The sequence below is a fragment of the Musca autumnalis genome, unplaced genomic scaffold, assembly GCF_047663935.1.
Source record: "Musca autumnalis isolate F117 unplaced genomic scaffold, ASM4766393v1 scaffold_1, whole genome shotgun sequence".
Lineage (NCBI taxonomy): Eukaryota > Metazoa > Arthropoda > Insecta > Diptera > Muscidae > Musca > Musca autumnalis.
In genome coordinates, this window is record NW_027411644.1 from 42915405 (window position 1) to 42935217 (window position 19813).

Consider the following 19813-nt stretch of genomic DNA (forward strand, 5'->3'; position numbering starts at 1 on the left):
TTTTATTTATTTAGATTGTTTAGTTTGGTCTTTGTTCTTTTGCATTATGACATGTCTCCATAGTGAAAATATTAAATATTCTTTCATTATGTTAATACTTGCAACAATTTAAATTTTTTGTCCTTTTTTCTTTGTTTTTTTTATAGTTCCTCGTACAGAAATTTTGGGTGATCCTGATCGTTATGTTAAGGCTGGCAGTACTGTTATTTTGCGATGCATTGTTCGCGGTGCTTTGGAACCACCCACATTTATAATGTGGTATCATGGCTCAGAACAAATATCCGCCGAATCAAGACGCCATAAAACACAAGTTGATCGACATTTACCAGAAGTTGAAGGAGATGCACATAGTACGGTGAGTAAGAAAGCTACAAATTCTCATGATTTTTTAAATAAGGTATGGCGTGTAAATCATGACAACAATTATACGCACCGGCATTCGGGTATCATTTAATAAGTATGAATAAAAACTAAACTATCAAAAAAATATACTATCAAAATATCACAGTACAGTGTGAGTGAGAAGTTTATTTTTACCTTAGACCTTATGCTTGTTTATAAAGACTCCCTTCAGCTCGTCTATAAATAATATTTTTACATATTCTATAAATAATCTCTTCAGCACGACTATAACAGCAAATTCATTAAGACTATCACAAGCTTGGATATAAATATCACATCAGTTGGTCTGTATATTATTCCTTTAGGTTCTTTATACACACACCCCCTTCAGTTATAAACACTCACCTTATTTGTTAGGGCAATAAAGTTCCAGGTTATTGAACTTAAAGTGTATGTTTCATTTTATTACAGTGTTTTATTTTTTTAAATATAACACCTTTGCACCTTCCTCTAGTCACATTTCCCTTAACTTTTTTAATTGTGTTTCTTGTCTAAAAACAAACATAAAAAAGAGGAGAGATCCAATTGATGGAAATATTTGTTTCATAAGAGTGCTAACGAGCGTAAATTCAGGCGGTCTCAAGTACCAGTCTACCTACAATTTTCGTGTTCTTTTCAAACGAATCAAACATCCATCCACACACCAAACATCACACGTACCCACCAACCCTAGAAACTTCAAACTCAATTGATATAATATTTGACTATCCATATAAACAATTTTCACAACGTGTACAATTTCTTTGATTTGTCTCGGGTTTCACATGAATTCACAATTCTCGTTTACTTAAGTGTCTCCATCTTCTACTTTTCCATTTATACTCCCCATTCTTTAGAAGAATTTTTCGTGAATTGTTTCTGTCATGTTACCGATTTGTTTTTTTATTGACGCTAGTTAACATTTTCTGCTTTGAAAGACTTGACTTGATTGTGGCGCCGCCCGCCAATACTGGCAGCTAGCTTCGTGTTAGCGGTACACATAGTGTAGTTAGTGACAGTTACAATTGTGTCGTTGTGGTGGCGTCGTCATTGACGATGTCAAAGTGTTTGTATTTGTAAATTATCATTTGACTATGTTCATTTGTTGGTGTTGGTTTCGTTGTTGTTGCTTCTGTGGTATTTGCCATTTTGTAATAGATTGTGTTGTGCTGTCATTGTCACTACTGCTGCTAAAATGTCATTTGCAATTCATTGTAAGGAAATAATAAATATTGGGGAAGAGTACATACTGAGACAGGAGAAAGATTTTCGGAAAGGATTTTCTAAAGAAGAGAATGAATTATATATAGCATTTCCAAATTAAATGAAACCTTTTCCAAATTGAATGAAACTTTTTCAAAATTGAATGAAACCTTTTCCAAATTAAATGAAACCTTTTCCAAACCAAATGAAACCTTTTCCAGATCAAATGAAACCTTTTCCAAATCAAATGAAACCTTTTCCAAATTGAATGAAACCTTTATTTTTATTCAAAGAAAAAAGCCAGAATATTTTGAAAAGAGAAAGAAATAAAAAATTATATGGGTTTTCAAAGATTTTTTACTTAAATTCTAATCTTAAGTAATGACATAAAAGAGTAACTCGCTGCATGTTTTGCCTCCTTGAACATAAACATTTCATAATTTTTGGGCATCAATTAAGGTTATAGCGAAATAATCCTAAAGAGAGAATTTAGGTTTAAAAAATTCCTAATATCACTGTGACACAAAATGGAGTTCAAAATCTGGGGCAGAGATAATTCCTTTTGGGGATGAAACCCTTGGTGAGTATATTAAGAATCCGGAAGGACAGATCCGCCGTGAGTCGAAGTTCCGAGTTATGACGTGATTAAGTTTTTGCTGAAGACCATATAAAGCATCTGAAATTAACGTTATATATTTGCTAACAGTTGTTTTAGCTTATTTATGAAATGACTTGTCTCCAGTCAAATCGAATGAGGATTATTTTCGTAGAGCATTTCGGCCTTCTAACTCGCTTCTTTCAATGTCCTTTTCGTCCCTTATTTTAAGAACCGCTATAAAAGAACCACATGATGAGGTTTTTAGCTTCGAAATGTTCTTCAAAAATGTCTCAGAAAATGTTAGGTACGACCCTGATTGACAACTAATCGATTTTGTCGCGTTTTCATAGTCTGTTGATTGAGGTGTTCGATACAATGCTCAATCACGTCAACGGTATTACGATCTATTGTCCGATCGCGTAGTACGACTCTGGCACACAATTTTATTTTTGAAAGTTTGTTTTTAGGATAATTTTTATGCAATAACTTAGTAAGTAAACGAATACACATAATGATAGAATTATACCGGTGTAATTTTAAAATTTCAATGCCATAATCAGCAATGTTAAACCCAATAGTAAAGGCATTTTCAAAAATAAAATTGTGTACCAGTGTGGTACTACGCGATCACACAATAGATCGTAATATCGTTGATGTGATTGAGCATAGCAACCAACAGCTCTATAAACAGGACTGCTCCAATTATGTAATGAGTATGTCCACTGAAAATTCCACAAGCAGCAAATCGTGAACCACTTCAGTAGGTAATACAATTAACAACAACAACATTGTTCCAGAACATCCCATACGGGAAGGGTAATACAATTAGCCCCTGTTATTATTAGCAATTTTTTAAAACTTAATTCTCTCTTTGCCCAAAAATTATAAAATGTTTAAGATCAAGGAAGCAAAACATGCAGCGAGTTGCACTTGTATGCCATTACTTAAGATTAGAATTTGAGTAAACCCCATATACTTTTTTATTTCTTACTCTTTTCAAAATATTCTGGCTTTTTTCTTTCGCTAAAAATAAAGGTTTCATTCAATTTGGAAAAGGTTTCATTTGATTTGGAAAAGGTTTCATTTGGTTTGGAAAAGGTTTCATTTAATTTGGAAAAGGTTCCATTCAATTTAGAAAAGGTTTCATTCAATTTGGAAAAAGTTTCATTAAATTTGGAAAAGGTTTCATTTAATTTGGAAATGCTATATGTATATGAAGATATATGCATAAATTCTGAGTGAAAATGAAAAAGAGAATTAACGAAAATAAGAGTATTTCTGACCACGAAATTACCTCAGCACACATCGGCTTTTCAAACAGGTCCTTTATATATATAGGTCACGAATTTATATATTTTTTATATAAGACATTATAGAAGTCTACGATGGATATATGGTATTCAAGAGACGTCTTCAATTAGAAAATATTCTACGACCATCATAAGATTGTATTTTTAAAGAATATTTTTTCAAGGACCATCATAGGCGTAGATTTTATAAAGTATATTTTTTTCAGGACCATCATAAGCGTAGATATTTCAAGGACCACCATAAGCGTACATTTTTTAAAGAATATTTTTTAAGGAACATCATAGGCGTGGATTTTTTAAATAATTTTTTTATGAAACATCATAGGAGTAGATTTTACAAAGAATACTTTTTAAAAGACCCTCGCAGGTGTATATTTTTAAAGAATATTTTTTCAAGGAATATCAAAGAAGTAAATTTTTTAAAGACTATTTTTTCAAGAACCATCGAAGACGTTGATTTTTTAAAGAATATTTTTTCAAGGACCAAGGCTTAGATTTTTTAAAGAATATTTTTTAAGGACCATCAAAGGTGTAGACTTCTTAAAGAATGTTTTTTCAAGGACCATTAAAGGCGTATATTTTGTTAAGAATATTTTTTCAAGGACCATCAAAAGCGTAGATTTTTAAAGTATATTTTTTCAAGGACCATCAATGGCGTAGATTTTTAAAGAATATTTTTTCAAGGACCATCATAAGCGTAGATTTTATAAAGAATATTTTTCCAAGGACCATCAAAGGCGTAGATTTTTTAAGGAATATTTTTCAAGGAATATCAAAGGAGTAGATTTTTTAAAGACTATTTTTTGCAAGGACCATCAAAGGCGTTGATTTTTTAAAGAATATTTTTTCAAGGACCAAGGCTTAGATTTTTTAAAGAATATTTTTTAAGGACCATCAAAGGCGTAGACTTCTTAAAGAATGTTTTTTCAAGGACCATTAAAGGCGTATATTTTGTTAAGAATATTTTTTCAAGGACCATCAAAGGCGTAGATTTTTAAAGTATATTTTTTCAAGGACCATCAATGGCGTAGATTTTTAAAGAATATTTTTTCAAGGACCATCATAAGCGTAGATTTTATAAAGAATATTTTTCCAAGGACCATCAAAGGCGTAGATTTTTTAAGGAATATTTTTCAAGGAATATCAAAGGAGTAGATTTTTTAAAGACTATTTTTTGCAAGGACCATCAAAGGCGTTGATTTTTTAAAGAATATTTTTTCAAGGAATATCAAAGGAGTAGATTTTTTAAAGACAATTTTTTTCAAGGACCATCAAAGACGTTGATTTTTTAAAGAATATTTTTCAAGGACCAAGGCTTAGATTTTTTAAAGAATATTTTTTTAAGGACCATCAAAGGCGTAGACTTCTTAAAGAATGTTTTTTCAAGGACCATCAAAAGCGTAGATTTTTAAAGTATATTTTTTCAAGGACCATCAATGGCGTAGATTTTTAAAGAATATTTTTTCAAGGTCCATCATAAGCGTAGATTTTTTAAAGAATATTTTTCAAGGACCATCGAAGGCGTAGATTTTTTAAAGAATATTTTTTCAAGGACCATCAAAGGCGTAGCTTTTTTAAAGAATATTTTTTCAAGGACCATCAATGGCGTAGATTTTTTAAAGAATATTTTTTCAAGAACCATCAAAGGCGTAGATTTTTTAAAGCATATTTTTCAAGAATCATCAAAGACGTAGATTTTTTAAAGAATATTTTTTCAAGGACCATCAAAGGCGTAGATTTTTTAAAGAATATTTTTTCAAGGACCATCAAAGGCGTAGATTTTTTAAAGAATATTTTTTCAAGGACCATCAAAGGCGTAGATTTTTTAAAGAATATTTTTTTCAAGGACCATCAAAGGCGTAGATTTTTTAAAGAATATTTTTTCAAGGACCATCAAAGGCGTAGATTTTGTAAAGAATATTTTTTCAAGGACCATCAAAGACGTAGATTTTTTAAAGAATATTTTTTCAAGGACCATCAAAGACGTAGATTTTTGTAAAGAATATTTTTTCAAGGACCATCAAAGGTGTAGATTTTTTAAAGAATATTTTTTCAAGGACCATCAAAGGCGTAGATTTTTTAAAGAATATTTTTTCAAGGACCATCAAAGGCGTAGATTTTTTAAAGTATATTTTTTCAAGGACCATCAAAGGCGTAGATTTTTAAAGACTATTTCTTCAAGGACCATCAAAGGCGTAGATTTTTTAAAGACTATTTCTTCAAGGACCACCAAAGGCGTAAATTTTTTAAAGAATATTTTTTCAAGGACCATCGAAGGCGTAGATTTTTTAAAGAATGTTTTTTCAAGGACCATCAGAGGCGCAGATTTTTAAAAAGACTATTTTTTCAAGGACCATCAGAGGCGCAGATTTTTTAAAAGACTATTTTTTCAAGGAACATCAAAGACGTAGATTTTTAAAAGAATATTTTTTCAAGGACCAGGCGTAGATTTTTTAAAGAATATTTTTTCAAGAACCATCAAAGGCGTAGATTTTTTTAAGAATATTTTTTAAGGACCATCACAGGCGTAGATTTTTTAAACAATTTTTTTTTCAAGGACCTTCAAAGGCGCAGATTTTTGAAAGACTATTTTTTGAAGGACCATTAAAGGCGTAGATTTTTTAAAGTATATTTTTTCAAGAACCATCAGAGGCGCAGATTTTTTTAAGACTATTTTTTCAAGGATCATCGAAGGCATAGATTTTTTAAAGAATATTTTTTCAAGGACCAAGGCGTAGATTTTTTAAAGAATATTTTTTCAAGGACCAAGGCGTAGATTTTTTAAAGAATATTTTTTCAAGGACCATCAAAGGCGTAGATTTTTTAAAGAATATTTTTTCAAGGACCATCATAAGCGTAGATTTTATAAATAATATTTTTTCAAAGACCATCATAGGCGTAGATTTCATAAAGTATATTTTTTCAAGGACCATCAAAGGCGTAGATTTTGTAAACAAATATTTTTTTCATGCTCCATAATAAGCGTAGAGTTTTTAAAAAAATATTTTTTTCAAGCACAATAATAAGCGTAGATTTTATAAAGACTATCTTTCAAGGACCAACGTAGACGTATAGTCAGAAGACCAGTTCCAAACACATTAGACTTTCAAGGTGTATTCTATAGATAGAAAAATTTCGGGGTCTCCTATAGAAAGAAGACTGTCAAGAGATTTTCTAAGGGTCTCCTTAAAGAGAAGTTCATCAATAGGCCTTCTAGAAGGCACATAGGAGGCCTTTGGTAACCTTTCAAAGGTTTTCTATGGACCAAACTCTTCTTTAAATAGAAACAAGTAAAAAGTCGTTAAGTTCGGCTAGGCCGAACTTTTTATACCCTCCACATAAAATAGTGTTAATTAAAATGGAATAATTAGGGGCCTTTCACAATTATAGGTGGAACAAATTTTCGACAATGGATAGACTCCTACTGCCTCCCACTATTGCTTAAATTACACTGTGAACCCAAATGTTGGGACAGAGATAACTCCTTTTAGAGATGAAAGCCCTTGGTTTGTGTATATTAAAAACCCCGAAGGACAGATGCGCCGTGAGTCGAACTTCCGCGTTATGGCGTGATAAAGTTTTTGCAAGAGACCCTGTAAGCCATCATGAATTAGCATTATATCTTTGTTTGTTGTTTTTGTAGAGCACTTAAGCAACAGTGAACAAAGATATAACGCTAATTCCTGATGGCGCCATAACGCGGAAGTTCGACTCACGGCGGATCTGTCCTTCGGGGTTCATAATATACTCACCAAGGCCTTTCTTCCCCAAGAGGAATTTTCCGTGCCCCAGACTTTCACCTCCATTTTGTTGCACAGTGTTATCTAATCTAATCTAAAAAAATGTGTTCAGCTAGGTGAAAGGTACCACCTACCGGGCTATATCAAAAAGTCAACCTATCTTTAAAATTATAGCTGCATGCAGGGATCTCTAAGAGTCAAATTGAGGGTAGTTTCATCAAAACAATGTAGACCCTCATGTTGACGAATTTTAGTGAAGAAATTTCGTGACCACTGAAAATTCCCGAAAATCGGGAGGTACAGTTATATGGGGGGATATACCAAAACATGGACCTATATTGACGATTATTTTTGAATAGACAAAATTGTAGCTAAATTCTCAAAATACCGATCAATACAGCTAGTTCGGTTAAAAATTGCAGTTAAAATTCTCAAAACATGCACCTATGTTGACGATGTTTGGTGGAGATGTTTCATGACCACTGAGAACCTTAAATGGCAAATAACAGCTAGTTCGGTTAAAAATTGTAGCTAAAATTCTCAAAATACTGAAAATCGGGAGGTACCGTTATATGGGGGCTATACCAAAACATGGACCTATGTTGACGATGTTTGGTGGAGATGTTTCATGACCACTGAGAACCTCAAATGGCAAATTACAGCTAGTTCGGTTAAAAATTGTAGCTAAAATTCTCAAAATACCGAAAATCGGGAGGTACCGATATATGGGGGCTATACCAAAACATGGACCTATGTTGACGATGTTTCGTGGAGATGTTTCATGACCATTGAGAACCTCAGATGTCAAATTGCAGATAGTTCGGTAAAAAATTGTGGCTGAAATTCTCAAAATACCGAAAATCGGGAGGTACCGTTATATAGGGACTATACCAAAACATGGACCTATGCCCATATCCTTTGCGATGTAAGTTTGTTGATCACTAGGAACCCTAAGTGCCAAATTATAGCTAATTCGGTCTGCAAATGTGGCGAAGAACGTCAAAATACCTCAAATCCGGAGGTACCGTTATATGGGGGCTATACCAAAGAGTGGACCGATATAGCCCATCTTCGAACTTGACCTGCCTATGGAAAAAATACCTTCGGGTGCAAAATTTCAGCACTCTATCTTAATTATTGCGGACGCTAGAGTGATTACAACAGACGGACGGACAGACGGACAAACGGACATTGCTAGATCGTCTTAGAATTTTATCCTGATCAAGAATATATATACTTTATAGAGTCGCAAATGATTAGTTCGATGTGTTACAAACGGAATGACAAACTTAATATACCCTCCATACTATGGTGGGGGGTATACAAATTCTGGAGAACCTCTTAAATTTTGAAGACCACTCAGAGGCTCGTAAATATAACGCCTTCAAGTGATGTTAAATCTTAAGGAGGTCTTTCATAGATATATATCCATGGTAAATATGTATGTTACTTTTTCTCTATTAAAGAATGTACTACGTCATGGGGTTAAGTACAGAATACTCAAGTTTTGTTGGCATGGGAAAGATGTTGTCGCTTGTGGAATGTCCGCAAGAAAAAGGAAACGAAGGTTTTTCCTTTTGTAGCTATCAGCAATCTTGATTTTCTCCAATGTATGTATGTACGTTTATGGGGGTGTATGTTGGCATATTGTTTGACCTGCTTATTATGCTATACCAATTTTCTATATTCGCACACACACACACACGTAAATGTTGCTGACACCCAGATCACAGGTGACTTCATTGCTACTTAATAAGTTAAGTACACCGAAAAGGACGTTTTTATTATATATTTACATATTTGAAGATATAAGTGGAGGTGTATACACAAAGAGGAAAATGCCTCATATAAACATATATATGTGTGTGCTAGTGTTTATTTAATATGTACAATGTACATGTTTCCCTGGTCATTTCAGTGCGAGTAAATGAGTTGGTCTATGGTGAATGCGAGTAAAAGGTGATGCCAATACAATTAAATAAAGAAGATTCTCTTAAAAAAAAACAATTTTAGTTTACTTAGCATAGCCAATCTTGTATTCCATTCTTATTCTAATATTCCTATGCCATCAAATTTCGTTTTTTCTTTTTTGTTTGGCAAATAACAAAACTCAATTTAGAAAATTATTTTTTTTTCTGTATCAGCTACCCCATCTTATAAACTTTGTGATACTCTGTGACACGTGTATTTCTATAGGTATTTACCTAGCTTCAGACCTTATTGTGTTTATCATATGCCAACAACAAGAACAACAATTGTGCTTGGTCTTTTGGTCCAAATTGTCAGGAGAAGTAATAATTCAATTTATTTTAATTTTCTTTTGTTTTCCCATCTTGACACATACACGACGTGACACATGTTTTTTTCCAAGGAGACTTGTGGGATTTCAAGTCATCGAGAAGAGCTTCTTATGGTGACAATGGAGAATTGTATTTGCAAATAATTAAAATAAATGTAATGTAAGAAGATTATAAGATATTTGTTTAGAAGAAGTAGAGAGAGCATATTTAAATTATATGTTGAAAATATAATCGACAGCACGAGAGAAGTTTCCACTTAACGCTTAAGGAATAATTTTTAGAAACTTAGTATATGTTTTTATGCACAAATCATGGCACAATTACGCAGGTAGTGGTATCACCAATGAACGGAAACAAACAAAACGATTCCCGTACCAATCACACAAAGCCACAAATTTTCAGCTTCTCTGAATCGTTTCATTCTCACAACCAAAACAAAAACACAAACTTTTCAATGTAAAAAGATAGAAACCGTACGATTGCTGAATTGTAACTTCGGCTATGCTTTGCCGAGTTGTTTCATTCACCACCGAAACAAAAAGTATTTTTGGGAAACGTTTCCCGTGCGTATTGTCAATGACACACTCAGACACACGCACATGTGATTGTTAACAACCCTATAAGTTAGCATCAGCATACCACAGTGAATTTTATCAACCACCAATCAGCATACCACAGTGAATTTTATCAACCACCAAACGTTTTTGATTTATTCACATGTGTTTAGTACTATTCCGTTTTCTATCTGCTCTTGTGGAGTTGAGTACTTTTCGCTTTTCGTTTTGTTTGCACTCACGAATGTAATCAAAACAAAACTAAACAGCGAGCGTTTTGTATTGTTCCTATGGAAAATACGAAACGAAACTATTGGAAATGTTATTTAAAGTATTTTTACGTACGCTGGGTATCACACCAGCTGTTCGAATATGAAAAGTCAAATCCCTTTATAAAAAAAAGTATTTTTTGTAATTTCCCCAACAACTTAAATAAGGTTTTGACATAACATATTAAAAATTTTACGATGCCACTACCTGGGTAATTGTGGCATGGCACAAATTTAGCTCCATAGAAAGTTTCCCCTTAATTATTTATCAAAACAAATTCCAAGTTCTAATATCGAATAAAATGTAATGTAATGCCAGACAACAACTTTGAAAATACTTTTCCTTAGACATATCCATAAAATATAACTAACAGACAATTCTATAAACTAAAAGAATTGTTTTTTGATTTGAAAATGAAATCGCATATTATTATTACATATATATGGAAATCATACAATTCTGTCTATGCAATTGAAATTCATACAATTTTTCTAACAATGCCAATGTCTTTATTGTTGAATATTCACAAAAAGGAACACTTACTAGTTTACGTCTTTATTTGTCTCTTAGTCTCATCTAGAACTTCATAAATGTACTGCTGGTTGATGGCATTGATGAAGCCATTTTGAAAACAATATTTTTCCTAGATTTTTTTTCTCAATAAAATTGAATTAAATTTTGTCTGAAAGCCATATTATAATGGTTGGTATGTACATACGTACATACGTATATCCATATAATGGAAAACTATGCCAAAAATTTGCTTTTTATTCTAAAAATCAAATTAGGCTTGTCTGGTAAAATGTGCGTGCGACCTTTATATAATGTTGATAATACCATTAGAGTAGAAAATGTGTCGCCTAAGAGTAGGTTAAAAAATAATATTTTTACCTAGAAACACAAGTCTAATTATATTTGAATATTAGACAAATAGAGATAAAAATAAATCAGGTCACAGTATAGTGTCGACCGTAAATCATACCAAACAAAATTTGAAAAAGTTTCCCAAGGCAGGGACAAGGTTTACGATTTCAAATGAATATTTTTTAGCTTAGTAAAATTAATATAAAAACTCTGAAGGACTATACAATATATACATTAGGGTTATAATTTTTCTGCAACTATTAAAAATACCACTACATAGCCGTGTAGAGCGTTGCAAAATATTAAGAAATGCGGGTGCCGTGACATAACTCCCAACGGACATACTAACTCCCAGAACGATTTGCGGACAATGGGAGCTTTAATTGATTTAAAATTTTTAAGAAAAATAAGTAGTAGCCAATAAATATCGAACTATATTCAAAATTTTGCCTGTCGGATTTGTATATATTTTTTGTTTGAAATATATTTTTGCTAAGATGATTGGTGATGTGTCGGGACGAAAAAAAAAATGCGCGATTTTTTAAAAAAATACTTTTACTTTCGCTCGATTTTTTAAAAAAAATATTTATAATTTCGCGCGATTTTTACAAAAATATTTTCACTTTTTAAGAAAATAAAAATTTGTTGTAAAAATATGCAAATAACTTCCGAAGTCGAAAATGTTTTTGAAAAAATCCTGCGATTTTCTTAAAAAATATTTTCACAATTTAAGAAAACACATTTTTTTGTACCCTCAGCCTTTAGGCTAGCAAGGGTATATCGGCCTTTTTGTAGAAAATTTACTTATGTTGAAACTGAGGTATGGGGTATTGTAACTCGCGAATTGTTGTAATATACCATAACTTTTGAACGCATTTAGGTAAAATAAACTGTTTTAGCACGATTCACCGATCGATTACTTAAAATTATAATTTGAGCGGAAGCTGTGGTCATATTAATGTAAAAAAAGAGGAAAAAATCGTTGAAGGAAACGAGTTTTTTTAAGTAAATTTTTAATTAGTGGCTTTACAATACAATGTAGAGTATAATGTTCAAAGATGTTAAAGAATACACTTCAGAGACGAAGTTTCTAATGTATGATTTTTTAATATATCCAATGCATCAATCACAAACGGATGCTGACATTTTGAAGACTGAAAAATTGGGGTTTTTGAATTTTTGCTCTAAATTTTTCTAAAAAACCAGTTTTTTGGATTCAAAATTTACAAATGCCATTCGATTTCAGTGGAAACCCGCGTGAATTTAGTTTTTTTACGTTCTGAATCTAACAAGCCTTTGCGCGTCTAAATCCATCCACTAGATCGGCGGATATGATACACCTCAAATTTCGAAAATCTGCAAAAAATGTTTTTGAAAATATCGCGTATTTAGACGGGTTTTAGATGTGTTATTGCTACTTAGATAAATAGAGCGAAACGCATATTTAAAATATGCGAAAACAGATATTGAAAAACGTTTGCGAATCCGGAGATATAATAGATTTTTTCTAAAAACTGAGTGCGATGCTACATCCACGATTCTTGATGGATCGCATTGAAATGACATAGGATGATGTATTTTTTAATGGTGATCATTGAAATCGGATGCGCATAAAATGTACTTCGTGGAAATTATGGGCATTTTACTGTTTTTTGCACCCTAACATGCAACTGATGCTACATCGTGGTCGCCAAATGGAATTTCACAAAGTGTATATCAAATAAGAGGGATTGATTCGCTGTTTTGGAAAATCGGATGCGCATCTTGTGATTTCCACTATTACGCGGTTTATATGCGTTTCAAATGTTGTAATATTCAATATAACATTATTTTAATGTTATGCCACAATTGGAATTCCTTGTGATTTAATATAATGCTCTAAAAATATTCGCCAATAGGAAAACTATAATCGAAAAATTTGTTGCAACGGAATATGTTCATTATTGCGTGATATTTGGACGAAAATGACGAAGAACTCAAACATTTTTTCTTCCACCTTTCCTATAAAACCATAAAAAATAAAATTAGAATAACAAGATTTTTATTGTTCCCGTCATATTTTTTTTGTATTTTTGCAAATAACGTGAATACTATTGCTCCAACTTCACGACTTAGGTTTCATTTTATTCCTCAGAATGTCTGGATGCTGCTATAATTTTTTATATATATTTTTTGTAAGTATAAGCGGTATTATTTCAAAAATATGTTTGTAAATACGTGAAATTATTTAACAAATTTAATTTTTCGCGAATCCATTGAAACTTTTCGAATTTTTTTTGCATCATCGCAAAGGGTGCGAATTCAGTTAACGATAATAGGATATAACAGTTACTATATTAAGCCGCGATTTTTTTAGAATTTTTTCTAATTAGCATAACTAAAACGGTCATATCTTTTGCGCGCAACGATCAATGTTGGTAACGGAAACAGATTTGGAATGACGATTTTTTTCTTAATCTATGTACCAAAAATCATTGATAAAGTATCAAAATTTTTTTTGATTTTTTTGAAATGGAAAAGACGATTTTTGACATTTTTGCTGATATACACTTTCATACGGGCAAAATGTGCCTCATCGAAATAATGGTTTTAGACAAGAATGTTTGGACGAAAAGTGTTTCAGAAAATTTGGAGTCGATTTAGCAATGTCCGTCCGTCTGTATGTCTGCCTGGTTGCTGGTGCGCACGATAACTCTCAAACGGATGAGCCGATTTGGTCCAAAATTTGGCTTTCCTAATATTTTGTCCGAACTTAGTTTAAGTTCGAAGATGGGCCATATCGGTCTACTCCTTCAGGTACCACTCCCACAAAAGTTCGCTTTGATTTTTGTTGTAGCAACTTATATTCATCGCCCCCATACGACGCTACAGGTTTTATCTGGGGCAAGTCCATACTTCCTGAGAAAATAGCCTGAAAGGTACAAAAACACCTATGACACCATGTGTAAAGGATAAAGCGCAAGATAACTCTCGAACGGATCTGCCGATTCGATGCAAAATTTGGCCTTGATAATATTTTGTCCAAACTTAGTTTAAGTTCGAAGATAAGCCATATCGGTTCACTCCTTCAGGTACCTCCCCCACAAAAATTCAAAAATGTTCGGAAAAATTGTGCGCACGATAACTCTTGAAGGGAAGGACCGATTTTGTCCAAACTTTACGTATGCTAATATATCTACCAGGTATTGATCAGGTTTGAATTTTGACTATATTTGCCCATTCCTTCGGGTACCTCCCACACAAAATTTCGGATAAGTTCACTTTAAGACCTGCTCTTGACTAACTTTGATTTCTGTTGAAGCAACTTGCAATCGCTGTCTCAATTACAACGGTAAAAATTTTGTCAGTGGCAAGTCCATACTTCTTGGGAAAACAGCCCGAAAGTTGCCCCAATTGCAGTTTAGGGTCTGTTCGGAGAACCTTTGCAAATGTATACCGATGATGTTTTTGTGGTCCTGTTTACAGCCATATTATGTGTTCCGTGGACAAGTCCATGCTTCCTGGCATACTGGTCCAACAGGTGTACGATAACCCACTGAAATGACTAGTGGGCGCGATATCTACGAAAAGATATGACTCTCATAATAAGATCCACTTCCGTAATGCACTATGTCGGTCCATTCCCTCCTCACCAAAATTTGTGAACTTTAATCCTAATCCACATTTTTGTCGGCAAGTTCAAATATCCAAAAAGTACCACAAAATTCTGAAAATACCCTAAAACATTCGATCTGTCCGTAGATAAAAGTTTGATTTTTGTTGAAACGATTTGCATTCGCTACCTCCATTACGACGGTAAAAGTTTTTTCAGGGGCAAGTCCATATTTCTTGGGAAAACAGCCCGAAAGGTGTAAAATATCCCCATGTCACCATATGTGGCGGTCGGAAAGCACGATAATTCTCGAACTGTTCAACCGATTTGGTCCAGCATTTGGTCTTCGTCATATTATATCCAAACTTTCATGGGCCATACCGGTCTACAACTTTCGGTACTTCTCCCCAATATTTAAAAAATGTCACTTAAATGCTACGACGATATCACTTGAATGGGGCAACCAATTTGGTCCAAACTTTGGATCTCCTAAGGGTACCTGCCCTACAAAAGTTCAACATTTGTGTCTTAGTGCAGTTAATTCCTAATCCACATTTTTGTCGGCAAGTTCAAATGTCCAAAAAGGGCCACAAAATTCTAAAGAGACCTTAAATATATTCGATCTGTCCGGAAGTGATAGTTTCGCTTCACATTGGCTGAGGGTATCTATCTGTCGGCAAAGCCGACTGACACTTTTTTACTTGTTTACATCCAAATCGGTTTAAGAAAGCGTTTTTTTTTTGTTCTAGCATCGGAACCAACAAAGTTGTAATCAGCTACTTGCTGTCATTTGATTGGCCATTTTATTAGTTTTCTAATGATATACATATACCGTTAGTTGGTTACTTAAAATCGGTTTAAAAATCGGTTTTAGTATCAGAAAGTCCGGTTCTAAAATTTAGATAACCGGATCTATCCTCCAATAAAATTTGTTATTAACGTGTTCTTCATTACAAGAGCTATTTATGGTAAGTATTTCAGAAGCACAACAGACCAATAACAGATATACATAAAAACAAAACATAGTTTTCTGAACAAAAACCGGGTAAATGTCAGAAAGGACTATGAAAACGGGGAAATATCGATTGGTCATCAACGAGAACCGTACCTAAAATCTTCTGAACAAAATTTTTGCAGAATATTTGGATGCTGTAAAATCTCGTCTTGTGGTACTTTTACTACGGTTCAAAAAATAAAGGACGAAAAGGACATGGAAGGAATTGAGTTAGAGAGATGACATATTTTACAAAAAGATTCAACATTTGATTTGACTGCAGACATGTAATCTCAAAATGAAGCTACAATAACGCTTAACAGAGATATAAACTATTTTCGCACAAATTAAGGGGCCAAAATTAAACCATTAATCACGCGATATCTCGAAAACTTGACCTATGGTGAAAATTTCGTTTTGGGTTCTTAGTACACTCACTACCTGAAGGAGCGTTCCAATGCTTTTGCGATGTACTAGAGTGTTCTTAATTATTGTCTTGGCTACAATTGTTGTCTTTGTGTTGTATCGAAAATCTCAGTGGTTTGGTTGTTATATGCCAAAATATCCAAAAATCCTTGAGAAAAATCCGGGGGCTCGATTTTCACCTTAGACATATGGTCTAGTTGACTTTTTTGCTCAGTACAATCCCAAGAATCAGAAACTTCAGGTGCCCGCTAAGACTTTTTTCCTTCCATACAAATCGCCCCGGCCTAATTTCCACCTAGTTTCACATCAACATCGTTTCAGGAACCCATACCACAACCTCAGCTACGCTATACTTACGAAATTAGTGACGACAAACAGAAAGGACCATTGTTGCTACACTTGATCTGTCCAGACATAATGAATTTCACTATTCCGAGTGATATCAAATGCTGGATTGCTAATTACCTAAATTGAATTCCGTTAAATTCACAACGTACCGATCGCATTTACTTTCTGATTCATCTGAAAATTGCGGAACATATTTTTTATCGCTATTGCTTTTGGTGAAATCGGTTCAGATTTGGATATAGCTTCCCTATATGATATTTGGAATGGGGTCTAGATATAAGTTTGTCAAATTCTATCGAAATTGCTTCAGCTTTGGATATAGCTCCCATATGTGGTAAAATGGGGCGCCTTCGCCGCGTTTTTTGTTCAAAATGTTATCATATCGACACCATAAAAGTTTTTCATGTATTATCTTTGGTAAAAATATTAGCATATCATGAAGTTTTGCTATACAAGTGGTTATAATTTTGTTTTTAAAATATAATTTTTGAGAATTTACAAAATGTCTAAAAAGTTTAGAATCTTCTCTACCCATAGGAAAGCTTCGCCATCGATATGAGACACTTACCAGCGGACTCTAAAACTTTAATTTACACTACTTCTTCCTTAAATATCAACATTATGCAAAAAAAGGATCATGTTTTCTATTTAATAATAAATAAACAAGTAAAAAAGTATCAGTCGGCTTTGCCGAGCCTGTGTATATTGAAACAATTTTTTCCCAAAATACGTATGTATTTAGGGGGTTTTAAATATTTTGGTCATTTGAACCGACAAAAATTTTGATTAGGATTAAAGATCAAAAGTTTTGCGGAGGAGATACTAAAAGGAATGGTTCGACATTGACCGTTATGGAAGTGGATCTCCAGCCATAACATATGGTACCATAGGGGGTTTTACACTCTTCGGGCTGTTTGCTCAAGAAGTATGGACTTGCCCCTAAAAAAACTTTTACCATCGTAATTGAGGCAGCGAATGCAAGTTGCTTCAACAAAAATCAAAGTGATTCGATATCGGGTCTTAAAGTGAACTTATCCGAAATTTTGTGTGGGAGGTACCGGATGGAGTAGACAAATATAGTCCATATTTGAACCTGATATATATCTAGTAGATATATTAGGATGTGTAAAGTATGGAACAAGAGTTATCGTGCGCACAAACTTTCCGAACATTTTCGAACTTTTGTGGGGGAGGTACCGGAAGGAGTGGACCGATGTAGCTCATCCTCGAACTTAAACTAAGTTTGCACAAAATGTTACAAAGACCAATTTTCGGACCGAATCGGCAGATTCGTTCGAGAGTTATCTTGCGCTACAACCACCTCACACGGTGTCATAGGGGTTTTTTGCAACTTTCATGCTATTTTCTCAGGAAGTATGGACTTGCCCCTGATGAAACCTGTACCGTCGTATGGAGGGCAATGAATACAAGTTGCTAAAACAAAAATCAAAGCGATTCGAGAGATGGCCTAAACTGAACTTTTCCAAAATTTTGTGTGGGAGGTACCCGAAGGAGTGGACCAATTGAGACCATATTGGAACCTCATATTACTCTGGTAGAAAGTTTACGCTATACAAAGTATGGACCAAATCGGTCACTCCCTTAAAGAGTCATCGTGCGCACAAACTTTCCGAACATTTTCGAACTTTTGTGGGGGGGGTACCGGATGGAGTGGACCGATGTAGCTCATCTTCGAACTTAAACTAAGTTTGGGCAAAATATTACGAAAGCCAAAATTTCAACCGAATCGGTTCATCCGTTCGAGAGTTATCGTGCTCTCCAGCCAGCAGGACAGACAGACGGACGGACATGGCTAAATCAACTCCAAATTGTCTGAAACACATTTCGTCCAAACATAATTGGGGTCTAAAACCATTATTTCGATGAGGCACATTTTCATCGTATCAAAGTGTATATACCCTCCTTAGCCTAAAGGCTGAGGGTATAAAAATAATTTTTAAAAATTTAGTTTCAGTGTTTTATTTAAAAATGCACTTAAAACTAGAAAAAATTTGTCGCCTAGCCTCAATTAATATATTCTTTCTCGTGATGGAATCTCTCAAATAAAACGCTTGCCGTTTAATTTTGCCACCATTTATAATTTAAACGCAAGCGTTTTATGAGAAAGAATATATTTATTGAGGTTAAGCGACAAATAATTTCCTAGTTTTAAGTGCATTTCTAAATAAAACACTGAAACTTAATTTTTTTGAATTATAGGTTATTTTTAACTTTTTAGTAAATGCATTTTTTTACCACTGGGAACAAAATTATAGTCAATTTAGACCGAAAATTTAGATAAAAACTTTAAAATGCCTGAAATCGTGTAGTACCGTTATATAAAGGCTATACCAAAACCTGGACTTATGTCCATAATCTTTGGTGGGGAAGTTTCTGTACCATTGGGGACTCCAAATGCCAAGTTACAGCCAATCCTGGCTAAAAATGGAGATAAAATCCTTAAAACACCGGAAATCGGGTGGTACCACTAATGGGGGCTATACCAAAACCTGGACCTATGTCAACAATTTTTCGTGGAGAAGTTTCTGTATCATTGGGGACTCCAAATGCCAAGTTACAGCCAATTCGGCCTAAAAATGAATATAAAATCCTCATAATACTTGAAATTGGGTGGTACCGCTATAAGGGGGCTATACCAAAGCCTGGACCTATGTTCACAATTTTTGGTGGGTAAATGTCTGTATCATTGGGAATCCCAAATGCCAAATGAGAGCTAATTCGGGCAAAAATGAAGATAAAATCCTCAAAATACCTGAAATCGGGTGGTACCGCTATATGGAGGCTGTAGGAAAAAATGGGCTGATATTCATGTATTGTCATCAAAATCTGAAAAGTGTGCAAATTTTTGGTTCGATTGGTCAACTGCAACTGCGTTCAAAAATGAGTTACCAGATTTGAAATGCAAGTTAAATAAAACACCGTTAAAACACTATAAAAATTGACCAATATTGGTTTTGATTCCATATTCATGTATTGTCATCTAAATCTGAAAAGTGTGCAAAGCTTCAGTTCGATTGGTCAACTGCAACGGTATTAAAAATGAGTTACGAGATTTGAACTAAACGGACACCAAAGCAAGTTAAATAAAACACTGTAAAAATGATTCTAAAATTCACAACAAGAAACATATTCTAGCATTTATACGAAGTAGGTACCTTGAGTTTAGGTATTTGTTTTTAAATAATGAGACAATGTTGGTTTTGTAAATATTG

The 19813-nt window shown here is 33.7% G+C and overlaps 1 protein-coding gene across 1 annotated transcript in view; it reads left to right on the plus strand.

Moving 5' to 3' along the window:
- dpr11 (defective proboscis extension response 11) overlaps window positions 1-19813 on the plus strand; it is a 255589-nt gene that overhangs the window by 212203 nt on the left and 23573 nt on the right. The window contains exon 5 of the mRNA XM_073973776.1: window positions 147-355. Within this exon, the coding sequence (XP_073829877.1) occupies window positions 147-355 (209 nt within the window). The remainder of the gene's footprint in view (window positions 1-146; window positions 356-19813) is intronic.